General features: G+C 34.6%; 2 protein-coding genes across 2 annotated transcripts in view; both read left to right on the top strand.

Annotated features, from left to right (window-relative positions):
- The window catches only part of LOC147837707 (uncharacterized), an 838,558-nt gene that overhangs the window by 239,442 nt on the left and 586,336 nt on the right, over positions 1 to 12,780 (top strand). The gene's annotated exons all lie outside the window — the stretch shown is intronic.
- igf2b (insulin-like growth factor 2b) lies at positions 4,534 to 12,105 on the top strand. The gene is given in 4 exon segments (NM_001001815.1): positions 4,534 to 4,691; positions 6,000 to 6,150; positions 8,033 to 8,214; positions 9,206 to 12,105. Coding segments are annotated over 4 exon segments (639 nt in total). The 5' UTR covers positions 4,534 to 4,622; the 3' UTR covers positions 9,443 to 12,105.

Below are 12,780 nucleotides of genomic sequence, written 5' to 3'. Positions count from 1 at the left end.
AAAATTGGTTATTCATTTATATTCTTTTTGCCTTAGTCCCGTTAATAATCTAGGGGTCGCCACAGTGGAATGATCTGCTAACTTATCCAGCATATGCTTTATGCAACGGATGTGAGGCAACAGCGCTACCCATTGGGCCACCGTGACACCACTTTAAATAATAATTACAATTTACTGTGAAATTTACAGTAACTTACTGGCAATTTTGGTTGGTGGTAAGACTTTAAATTAATAATTAAAATGTATTAACTTGGCAATTTTGGTTGGCATTTAGACTGTAAATTTAGAGGTGTATTGAAAATTATTGATTACAATTTTAATGTAAATATACAGCACAATTGTAATCATTTATTTAAATAGGGCTTCTAAATTACTAGCAACCAAAATTGTCAGTTAGTTACTGTAAATTCTGCTGTTTTTTATTTTTAACAACAAAAAACAAGTATATATATATATATATATATATATATATATATATATATATATATATATATATATATAGAGAGAGAGAGAGAGAGAGAGAGAGAGAGAGAGAGAGAGAGAGAGAGAGAGAATTCTCTCAAGACAAGAATGGGTCATTTTTTTAGGTTTTGATTTACTTTTAAGGGTTTTGATCCACTTCAAACGTACTGTCGATTGTAATGTAAATATTTTCAAAATTATTATTTTAATTAACTATTTTATTAATACAAAATACAACAAATTTTACAAAAATATAAAAAAATCTAATAACTATAATACAAAAATATAATTTATTAATATTTTATAAATTAATTATCCATCATTTGAAAAAATAATGAAATTACAAATGTGATTTTAAAATGAGTAAATAGATATATTGAGTAATGTAATGAATAGAAAAATGTAATGTACGTTACAGTAGTCAACATTTAAAGTGGGTCAAGAATATTTATTAGAATTCTTCTAAGACAAATATGAGTGTTTTGATTGACTTTGATGAAAGGTTTTGATCCACTTTAAACCTTCACTTCTGTAGATTGTAAATTTTCCTAATTATTGTTTTAATTACCTATTTTATCAGCAGTTAATACAACAAACTAAATAATCAATAAAAATGTCATGCAAGTGGTATATAGTAGTCAATGTTTAACGTGGTTTTGATAGACTTACCAAATGCTGACTACTGTAAGTGTGTGTGTGTATGTATATATATATTTTAAATGTCACTTTTAGCTATATAGAAGTGTCTTAAAATATCTAGTAAAATATTATTTTCTTTCATTATGGCAAAGATAAAATAAATTAGATATTAGAAATGAGTTATTAAAACTATTATATTTAGAAATGTGTTGAAAAAATCTTCTCTCCGTAAAACAGAAATTGGGGAAAAAATAAACAGGGGGCTGATAATTCTGACTTCAACTATATATATATATATATATATATATATATATATATATATATATATATATATATATATATATATATATATATATATATATATATATATATAATATAAAATATATATATCTAAAACACTCTCATAAATAATTTTAAGAGAAAATATTCTTGAAGGCACAGTTCACCAAAAAAGGTAAATGAGATTCCTGCTATCATTTACTCAGCCTTGTTTGTTTGTTTGTTTGCTTTAACTAAACACAAAATAAGCTCTTTTGATGGAAAGTCACACAGTATTTGTTTTTGCTTCAATGGAGGTCGGGTTACAAGTTTCCAACATTTTTAAAATGTTTTCTTTTGTGTTCAAGAGAACAAAACAACTCAAAGCGGTTTGGAACTAAGGGCGAATAAACAATGACCAGATTGCCATTTAGTCTAATTTTTGCCCACATATGGTAAATGAAAAAGGATATTTTATTGAATATTTCGAATTTGATCAAATCTGCATTAGCCTTTTCAAACATAAAACATTTAAATAAAATAAATAGACTATTCAAAACCACAAACACTTTGTCATTTTATATTATATTATTTTATTTTATATTATATTATATTATATTATATTATATTATATTATATTATATTATATTATATTATATTATAGACCCAATATTAAGTTAATACAATACAGTGTTTACTTTCTGATAAATCTTTTTAAGAGGAAAATGATTTCAGAAACTGCTGGTTTCAGATGGAATACTCTGAGGTATTTTGATGCATCTATCTGACCATTCCTTACCATACCTTTGAAATAAAACAACCACCAGCAGATGGTAGTCTAAGCATGTAGGTAAGGCATCTGATGCACGCACATTCTGGGTGTCCTCAAACTGAAATCTTTTATAATTCTCACAGCCTAATGACTGGGGCTTTTGTAAGGGTCGTGACATGAGGTTAGAGGTTAGAGGTTAGAATCAGGATAAAAAAACAGATCTCGGATCCAGTGAGTAGGAAAGATCTGTCATTTAAATACGCAACCAACCACTAAACACGTTTTACCAGGACAGATAAAATCCCACAGTGGAATACGTCATGTAGAAAATCAGTAGGTGTAGGATATTACTCTAATCAAGCCTGATATATTATTGAAGATGGCAGGGTTTACCTAGTTTTTCAATTAAACTGAGGTCACTGAGTTTAAAACATAGAGTTATTGAATAATAGATGTTGCTTACTGTATATTGGTATAACACAAAATCTCCTGAGATCTTCCTCTTCTTTTTTAGGATAGCCTGACCGGTGCTTCAAATGATTTATGCTACACTAGTTGGCTTTATATTATGGGAAATTATATAATTTTTTTTGTGCATGGCAGTGTGACTAAGTAAAAATGCTGCTTATTGAATGGAGTGAATGATTTATTGCAAAGCCCTACAGATCTTTTGGGTTTCCTGCTTCCCTCATCTGATGGATAATAGGAGACAGAGGAAGAGAGGTTTAATGTCTTTATAATGGTGCTTCCAGTAACAGAGTGCATTGATAATTCATGCCAGCAGCAGACCAATTTTATTTTTATTTTTTTTTTCTCATCTTGTGGCGCTATTGTTTATTTAAACAGCAGGGGCGCCATTTTCATGACACATAAAACAGGAGCCACGCTTCTCCATATTCTAGACATTGTGCCATTTCTCATAATTTCGCATATTTTTAAGCACACAGTTTGTCAGTTAGTCTCATGTTTGCTCACATATCATAACTTAAAATAAATAGTATTGAACATTTGCGATTTAAATGTATGTTAATCGAATGCCTTAGCCTTATAAATAGATAATTAAATAGCCTTCATATCCAAAAACAATTTTGACACTTTGATATACAGAGAATTATTTCTTTTTTAAATATTTCCCAAATTATCTTTTACAGAGATTATATATATATATATATATATATATATATATATATATATATATATATATATATATATATATATATATATATATATATATAATTTATTTATTTATTTTTATTAATTAATTAATTAATTAATTAATTAATTTTTTTTTTGATAGTCTACAGAACAAACCACTGTTGTACAATAACTTGCATTTACCCTAACCTGCCTGGTTAATTAGTTAATTAGTTAAGCCTTTAAATGTCACTTTAAGCTGTATGGAAATGTCTTGAAAAAATATCTAGTAAATTATTATTTACTATCATCATGACAAAGATATAATAAATCAGTTATTACCAATGAGTTATTAAAACTATTATGTTTAGAAATGTGTTGAAAATCTTCTCTCTGTTAAACATAAATTGAGGAAAAAATAAACACGGGGCTGATAGTTCATATAATGCATTTAATAATTATATCATACATATATTACTTCCACATGTTGATTTGAAACAACTTTAAAGGGCATTTTAGTACTCTAAGTTAGTGATAGACACTTTGGCCCTGCATTTCATATCAGATGTAGACTAGTGTCCACGAAAAATAACATCTGCATCAAATAATGGCCCCTTATTGCTTTGCCAGGTGATGGATGACATTTCCAGGTAATTCAATCAAACCAATTTAAGTTCAATTCAAGTCCAGCTAATTCTTCATTATCCTCTCAGTGCTCTGAATGGGTCAGCCTGTAAAGTGAATTACCATCATTACCGCCACTATTCGCGTGAGGATCGATAAGGCAGGTGGTTTATCAGAGGAAATGATGGCATGGAGCGTTTCATCCTTTCTCCTTATCATCCGGACACTGCACATTGCAAAAGAATTTACACACTGATTGTCCTGTCAGAACTCTGATATCTTGATGGAAAGATTTTGACGACGTTGGCGTTTCTAAACTATGAATCTTTCGTTGTTTTCATTAATTATTTCATTGTGGATTTACTTAGATGTAGATTTAATTCTATTCTGCTCTAACTTTATAATGTGTTAAGAAAACAAAACAACAAATAAAGTCAGCCATTTTAACAAGGAGTTGAGCTGACATTCTCTAAAGTTTAATGAACTTTTTTAATGTGGATTCTGTGGAAACAGTGTAGAACGCGGCTAGACTGCTGGTTTACAGGCATGCGCACAAGAAGTACGGGAGGTGGAGGGTGTTTAGGGGCGGGTTGGGTATATAATACTTCTCTCAGAGAACTTTTGCCTGTCGCCTGATTTTGGGACAGCTCCACACAACATCCTAACACCATCTAGGGGACTTAATCCGACCTTCACTACCAAATACAACAGCACAGCATTTTTTCACGTTGTCATGGAGGACCAACTAAAACATCATTCTGTTTGCCATACCTGCTCGAGAACAGACAGTTTCGTAAATAAGGTAAAGAAAATCTTTTAAGAACCTTGGACATATTTGGAGACAATTGCTTTCGTGCTGTTCTCTTGAATAGAAAACAAACCAATAAAAAGAGACGCTTTATAGAAACTGTTGAGTCGCATCATAAAAATCTGAAACTGGCACGGTCGATAAACTAAGGAGATTTAAAACAGTGTTCCTTTGCTGAAGCGGTTCGCGTAATGAAATGGATGTTTTTGACATTCTTAACAATTACCAGATCATCTTGACAGCGCTAAACTGCAGAATGTGCACAATGAGGAATTCAAGTTATTAACTTTATTTCTGTAAAACACCTTACAATCTTTCTGTATCATGAAAAGCGACTGCGAATATATATATATATATATATATATATATATATATATATATATATATATATATATATATATATATATATATATATATAAAGGACTTGACATTACGTTCTGGATACGCGCACACTAGAAAGAATGTTGCACGAGGGGGCGACAGCACTTTAAATGACTTGGATTTAAGGAAACTAAATGCTGAGTTGAAAGGAATGAGATAGCTTGGTAGATTGAGAAGTCTTGCAACTTGTTGAACGTTGTGTAAGAATGTAAAGGACAAGATAAAGCCTTTCGACTTGGATAAGCAATTCATCTTTAAGCCGAAAATTAAAAAGTCGATGCATGAATGTGTAATGAAGATTTACAATGCCTGATTTAATAAGATGGACGAACTAATGACATGCCAAATGCATGACGTTAGGGATAGATGATCAACAGGTCTCTCTAGAATAATACTTGATATTGTTTTGTGTGAAAAATTACATTCATAACTACAAAAAGTTTTTTAATTCAGTTTACTTATAAATTTTAGTTTCTTGTTTGTTTTATGAATAGCAAGGTTGCAACCTTATTAATTGTGCATTAAGCTGAAGATTGCTAAGCAGATATTAAGACACATTTTTATTTATTTTTATTCAAACCTGAAAAGGCGTGCATATAATTGCAAATGTGCATTGAGTACACTGGCAAATTGTCTGTTGTGAACAACAGTGCATTATGTATAGACCGTAAAGGCATGCTTCTCCATACAGTAAATTGACCATGTAATCAAGCAGATAAGTGAGGAGTCAATTTCCATGCATTCACACACGGAAGTATTGCATTACTAAAGTCAACATCTTAAGAATTCTAATTATACTTAAGGAAGGAGGAGTATGCATTATGTTCAGCATTTAAGATAAATAAAGAGACAAGATTTGTCCATTAAAAATAAAATGCAAACTCTCTAAACTGAACTAACTAAAGCATGTCATCTTTGCAGGTCATAAAGATGTTCTGGTCCATACGGATGCCAATATGCATACTGTTTTTAACCCTGTCTGCCTTCGAAGTTGCTTCAGCTGAAACGTTATGTGGCGGAGAGCTGGTGGACGCTCTACAGTTTGTGTGTGAAGACAGAGGCTTCTATTTCAGTACGTACACTTTTCAGCATTTTCTTGGCTTTTGCTTAGGAGTCCTGCCAATTGCATGTCACGAATGACCTAGGTTACGACCAAAGTCTCGGCAGATTGTGCTGACTGGGCGCATTCTCTTGCGATATCTGTGATTGCATATGAAAGGGATGCTAAATGAGCCACAATGGCCTGGTTGTTTACTTGCACATTCCGTCAGGGAAAGTAATAGTACCCAAGTGGCATTCCATTCACCTCTCCAGAAATGTTCCCAGGCTACACTCAATTGAAAAAAAAAAGAGTTGTTTGTCCTTTTACATGGCTGGATGGAATGGAGACAGCTTCATTACTATTTTAGCGTAACAGATACTAACCAATACGTTCGCACTATTTCAAAGCAGCGCCTGCCGACCGTGCAATACAAATACATCTGTTGGATGTGCACCGCTCACATGCACGGAGGGGGTCGAGAGCACAACTTTTTAAATATTTGTCGTCTTCCTCACGCCAGCACTGACAAACAGACAAGGCCTTTGTGTTCTTTTGGCCACAGAAGCCTAACTACCCCGAAAGATCATTATCCAATTTGGGCCAGCACAGATTTCCCCCCTCCGTCCACCACTTCTACTCTTGTTCAATGTTTCCCATCCTATAATCAAGAACTCCCTTTCAGATCAGTGTGACTATGAGAAGCACAAATCGTTCACATATTATTTGACTGAAAATCAATTGTTCCTTCCTTTTCCCGGTCTAGCTCATGCACCCCCCCCCCCCCATTACTGTGTCCTGTATCTTCGCTCTTTCATGCCAAGTCTGTTCTTCTACCCCTCCCCCTTCCTCTCTTTCATGCACTCTTTATCTCTGCTGAGCTGGCAAAGGACAAGGTCAAAGGATATCCACCATTTACTCATCTAAACAGAAGCGAAGACTTTTGCCCTTCAACTCTTTCGTTGCCTTATTCGTAGTCTTTCGTTCCTGGGAATGTGGTTCCTGGTGAATTCTTCGAAACAGATTTCGAGCAGCTCAATTAGACGGCATAACAAGATCAGTCCAGGCGAGAAAACAAATAAACAGACTCCATTTTATGCCACCGATTCTGGCTTTATTATACACCACAGATGCATCCCAATCAAAACATAATGAATTGATAATGAAATCTGCCTCTACAATGGAATCAGGTCACTGTAGCTTGATTTACATTGACTTGCTTGCAGGGTTTGTTAAATATGTTTGCATGCTTGATAGTGACAGCTTGAGCCAAATGTCTTTTTTCTTGGTAATAGCACTCAAACTAGCTGGTTTGTTGGTCTTAAATGGTTAAATGCATGTGCTCAGCTGGATTCTCTGGTAAATATAATCATCTTAAACCAGTCTGTGCCAGTTACCAGACTTTTCAGGCTGGATCATTAGTTACTCAGGTAAACAATAGCTTGGCCAGGCAGTTTAGGCTTGTTTAGTCAGGCTTTTTGAAGTAGGGTTAACTGGTCAGCCAGCTTGTCTTCTTTCCTGACTTTTTGACAAAAGCGCAGTGTCATATGATCAAGCAGGGTTACCAGCAAACCAATTTATACTAGTATCAAATTATAGATTAGACTATTAAAATGATCTGTCATTTACTCAACCTTCATGTACTTCCAAGCCTTAACACAACATATTTTTAAGGAATTTTGGGGAAAACCTTTTGTCCATAGGACAAAAAATGGGGTCCAAACAACATTGGTCTCCACTAGGTTTCACTACATGAATAAAAACTTGTTTTCAGCAACAAGAGGGTGATGGAAATTATGACAGAATTTTCATTTTTGTGTGGATATTTTCCATAAGCAAAAGGTGTTATTCTCTGATGTGGACAGAATAATATTATTGTCCATGAACTCATGATTTCCATCTGTTTCCCCCGCAGGTCGACCAACTAGTAGGTCAAACAGTCGACGTTCTCAAAATCGTGGGATTGTGGAGGAGTGTTGTTTTAGTAGTTGCAACCTTGCTCTGCTAGAACAGTACTGCGCTAAACCTGCCAAGTCAGAGAGGGACGTTTCAGCCACATCGCTGCAGGTCATTCCAGTGATGCCCGCATTAAAACAGGTATGTTGTCCGTGGGAAACAACAAAAACATCACACCTCACCGTCATGATTTTCCTTTGCTTTCTGCTGAACTCGTACATAATGTCATGTGGGTTTTACGAAAACAGTTAGCTAGAGGAAGGAACTTGTAAGCAAGTATTGTCCTAAACTGCTGACAAAGTGGAAAATGAGATAATAGAAGTGAGAGGTCACATACAGTTTGAAATTTTCCTTTAGATTACATCAAAATGCTTACAAAACATCTCTCAAAATGGCCTGATTGTTGAGTTGGTGCTTAAGCAATGGAGACTTTGAATTAAAGCAATTTATTGCATATGTTGGTAACACTTCATTTTGATAGTCCCTGAGTATTAGTAGACTGTTAGTAGACTGTCAGCTTAATATCTGCTGATACTGCTTCTTTAACATTTAACCGACTCCGCTCTTAGAAATAAAGGGTACGCGAGCTGTCACTATGGTGGTACCTTTTCAAAAGGTACAAATTTGTACCTAAAAGGTACATATTAGTACACCAAGGGTACATATTAGTACCTAAAAATCACAAAAGTGTTCCTCTTAAAATTTTTAGGCACTAATATGTACTTTTAAGGTACCAATATGTACCCTTTAAGTACAAACGTGTACCTTTTGAAAAGGTACCACCTCAATGACAGCTTGCATATCTTTATTTCTGAGAGTGTATAAGAAACTTCGCAAGTATTTCAACTTACACTAATCCTTACCTAACAGTCTACTTATAATCTAATGAGAGTTAGTTGGCATGTAGATGCATTGTAACCTAATTTCAACAAATGGACCATTAAAAAAAAATATGACCCATATGTTTAAGTAATCAAAATAAAAACAAGAAAACCGTTTGGAATAACAGGTATTCCTCAGGGTTTTGTCTTGGTGGTTTAAAGTTTTGGGGTGTTTTCAGCAAAATATCTAATAAAACTGTGACGATTTGGACTCATTTTCTAACTCTACATTTTTTTTTTTTTTGTAACAGGAGGTCCCAAGAAAACATGTGACCGTCAAATATTCCAAATATGATGTGTGGCAAAGAAAGGCTGCTCAGAGGCTACGGAGGGGCATCCCTGCCATCTTGCGGGCCAAGAAGTTCAGGCGGCAGGCGGAGAGAATCAAGGCCCAGGAGCAACTGCTCCACCACAGGCCTCTCATCACGCTTCCCAGCAAGCTGCCTCCCATCCTTCTTCCCACAGAAAACTACGTTAGCCACAAGTGAAAAGACAGGATCGTTTGCACAGAGTTGATAAAAAAGACTGAGGGATCAAAAGCTTTTTTGTCTCTGACGTCATTTCTGTGGCAGTCCTCAACAACCCTTCTTCCTACCCCACCAAACCTGCTCACATGCTCTTCCAGTTTCTATTCTTACTGTTTCGTTCACCAACAAAAAGGCACATCGTAAACGAGAGGAATTCAGGTGAAGAAGCAAAGAAAAGAGCAAAGCAGTCGTGGAACGTCTTGCCAGGACATCAGAGAGCGCGAGGAACAGCGAAAGCTAGCATGAAAGAACCCATTCCACTGCATTCTCCCAAGACAAAAGTATTTCTCTTTTAGTCCTTTTACATATTAGTTTGCACCTGTAACTATAAAGGGACATCCACACTGTAAGGAATTGTTGTAAAATTAGATTCCTGTTCCAGCACCTTGTAATCACAAATGAAAAGCAGAAGAAGCGTCTGCGAATTGCACATCGCCACGGATTACGTCAAAGTTCTTGTTAAGTAAATAAAAAAGGCACTATTTTTTTATGGACTATGAACGTGTAGCTCAAAAAATGTCATGGTGCTAGCTTTGGGAAAGGACTCAGAGGAGAAGGGTTTTAAAAGCACGTTTTTTTTTTTCCTTTGAGACTTTATTAAGCTTTCCGTTTTAAGGAAAGCGTGACTTTCGAAAGGGTAATCATGAGCATATTGGCGGCGAGGGAGATCGCTGCATGCAGACGTGTATGTAAGACACGCGATGTATGCTTTGGGTCCCACGCTGCCATCGCGAAAAAGGAAGGAGCAGTGTGGGGACGCTGGAGGGATCATGTTCAAGCGCCTGGACGTGGGGAACTCAAGCGTGGCTGCACAAAACCCCTGCTTTGCACTGCAGGAAGAGAGACATTGTGACCTTGAAAAAGTGGGATGTTTGTATTTTCTATGTTATTTTTTTTCGTGACAATGCTTCAAGGAAAAAAAAGAAAAAAAGGAGGGAAAAAAAGCCCAGTTTCTGGTACCGTGACATTCTTGTTGCAAAATAGGCTTTGTGTTTTTGTAACGTTATTTTACAGTTCTGAAGAAAAAAAAAAGGCACAAATATCAATTCAAAGGGAAAAAACGCAATAATGTCAACTAACATATATTTTTAACGTTTATCCGTAGTATTCACATGCTTTTGCCTGAAAACAAATACTTGAATATATATAAATATATATATATGAATTAAATATAAAAATATATATTGTAATTAGTTTCCAGGGACATCATGTACTATTCTTTTAGTCTGAGCTGTATCTTGCGTAATGAGCCGCCAAGCTTCTTTTTGTTTGTTTGTTTGTTAAAGTACAAATATGGGCACTGTATAAAGGCATTATTTATTTTGTTATAAAATTATATATATATATATATATTAAATCGGTCCAAATACAGTAATATACATAGCACTGATGCTCAACTGACGGATTTTATTTGATGTGCTCTCCCCCGTTTTACATGTAAATGCTTTTTTGTAGATGCTTTGTACCAAAAAATATTTCCTTTTCTCCTTTTGGTTAGCCACTGAGCTATTTTAAAATCAATATTTTAACAGCAGCTGTAGCCTGGATCGCTTAGGCATGTTGTAATACAAAAATAGGCACATACTCAGAAGACTCTCTCTCTCTCTCCCTCCTGCATGGCTTTTTAATCTGCCAAATGGATTTCTCTTTATATAAAATAAATAAATAAAAACAAATGAAAAACAAAAACATACAAAAATAAAACCCTGCATTTAACTTTTCTGCATAAAACTGGTCTCAATGGAAGTGTTCACAAACCACTACAGTTTAAGACACTTTACTGCCATTTTCACTGTTGTATCATCGGTCTGGGGTAGGCAGCAACTGAGAGCCATGTTTTGAGGGTCGAGAAGAGCCTGCGCTAGGATGAAGGTGTTGTCCCTGGTTCAATGTTTTCCTTTGTTGCTGAGCAGCTGTAAGGCAGAGTAAAAACAAACCCATTATGGCGATGCCACAAAGAATGAACTGTTCATACATCCTCTCAATCTCACCATCTTCTAATAACATGCCCTAAATCCTCTTATTTCCTTTGGGTTGGGGTGGTTTTCTCAAGTCCTCCATGTATCTTCATCTCAGTTGTTGAAGGGCTACCGTACTTAGTTACCCTAATACTCAGGAAATATCAATGGAATTACCCAACGCAAGGCCATTTTTTGGATGTTTATTTTATTTAAAGGTCATAAAATGTTACTATAGTATTGCTTAGTACCTAAAGGTCTAAGTGCCTCCCCCTCTCTGCCTTGATAATCCATCCTATTTATCTGATTCATATCAGTTGTGATGAAGCAGTGCAATTATTTTAATTATTCTCATTATTTTTTATTATTCGAGCATCCCAACTGCCATTTTTTTTTCTACGATGTTATTCTTGCAAGCACTGCGTTAACTGTTTGTTCTTTCCGAACTGGTTATTTAACTTTCTGTGCGAAAGAACCATGCTTTTGCGCTCAAAATGAAGGGATCTTTCTGACTTTCTTTGGCAACGGTTTAATATCAGTAGCCCACACAGCCTGTGTGTATTTTTAATTGATTTAACCTCTGCACGCTAGAAAATACGTCCGAAAATGCACAATCCATGTACTTTCATTTTTAATATCAATAAAAAACATTTTATCGAACATGTTTCAGTCATGTGCGAGTGTGTTTTCATTGCTGTGTTACACTGTAAATGATTTAGTAGGCATTGAGGCCTACGCTGTGTTTTCTTTTTTGCTGCTTTTAGCATCTTTTCTGCTCTGGCTCATCTGCAGAAAGTAAAAGTGTGTCAACGGAAGAAAAGGCACTATAATGCCACCAAACCTGGGAGCAGATTAGTGATAATACTTATGTGTGTGTGTGTGTTTTTTTATTTAAATCAATTGATTTATTATTAACCCTTTAACTACCTCACCAAGAAAAAAAAAATGTTTGGATTGCAATTCTACTACTACTAATATCGCTAGTTAAAACACTCAATGTGTTTTTCAAAACATCCTATTATTTCTAAAATATCAGCCTCTGCCAAATGATTATTATGTCAGTGTATGGTAAAAGTACTGGAATTAATACATATACTATGAAAAATCTGAAAATATGAAATGTAAAATTGATTTATTTAAAGAAATATTCAAAATTAAACATTGATGATTATTAAAATCACCAAATATGTTGTCATCAAATATTTCAGATTCTCATTTAACATGTTTTCTAAACTGAAACCAAGTGTGGTAGTGCAACAGGATAATGTTGTTAGATTGTTTTGTAAACCAACAATGCTGTGTGTAAACAATTTTTAACCATTTTATTTTAACAATTATTAT

This window comes from Danio rerio, chromosome 25, assembly GCF_052040795.2.
Source record: "Danio rerio strain M-AB ecotype USA chromosome 25, GRCz13ab, whole genome shotgun sequence".
NCBI classification, from domain to species: domain Eukaryota; kingdom Metazoa; phylum Chordata; class Actinopteri; order Cypriniformes; family Danionidae; genus Danio; species Danio rerio.
The sequence above is the reverse complement of the archived record's forward strand: the minus strand, read 5'-3'. Positions and strand labels throughout refer to the sequence as shown.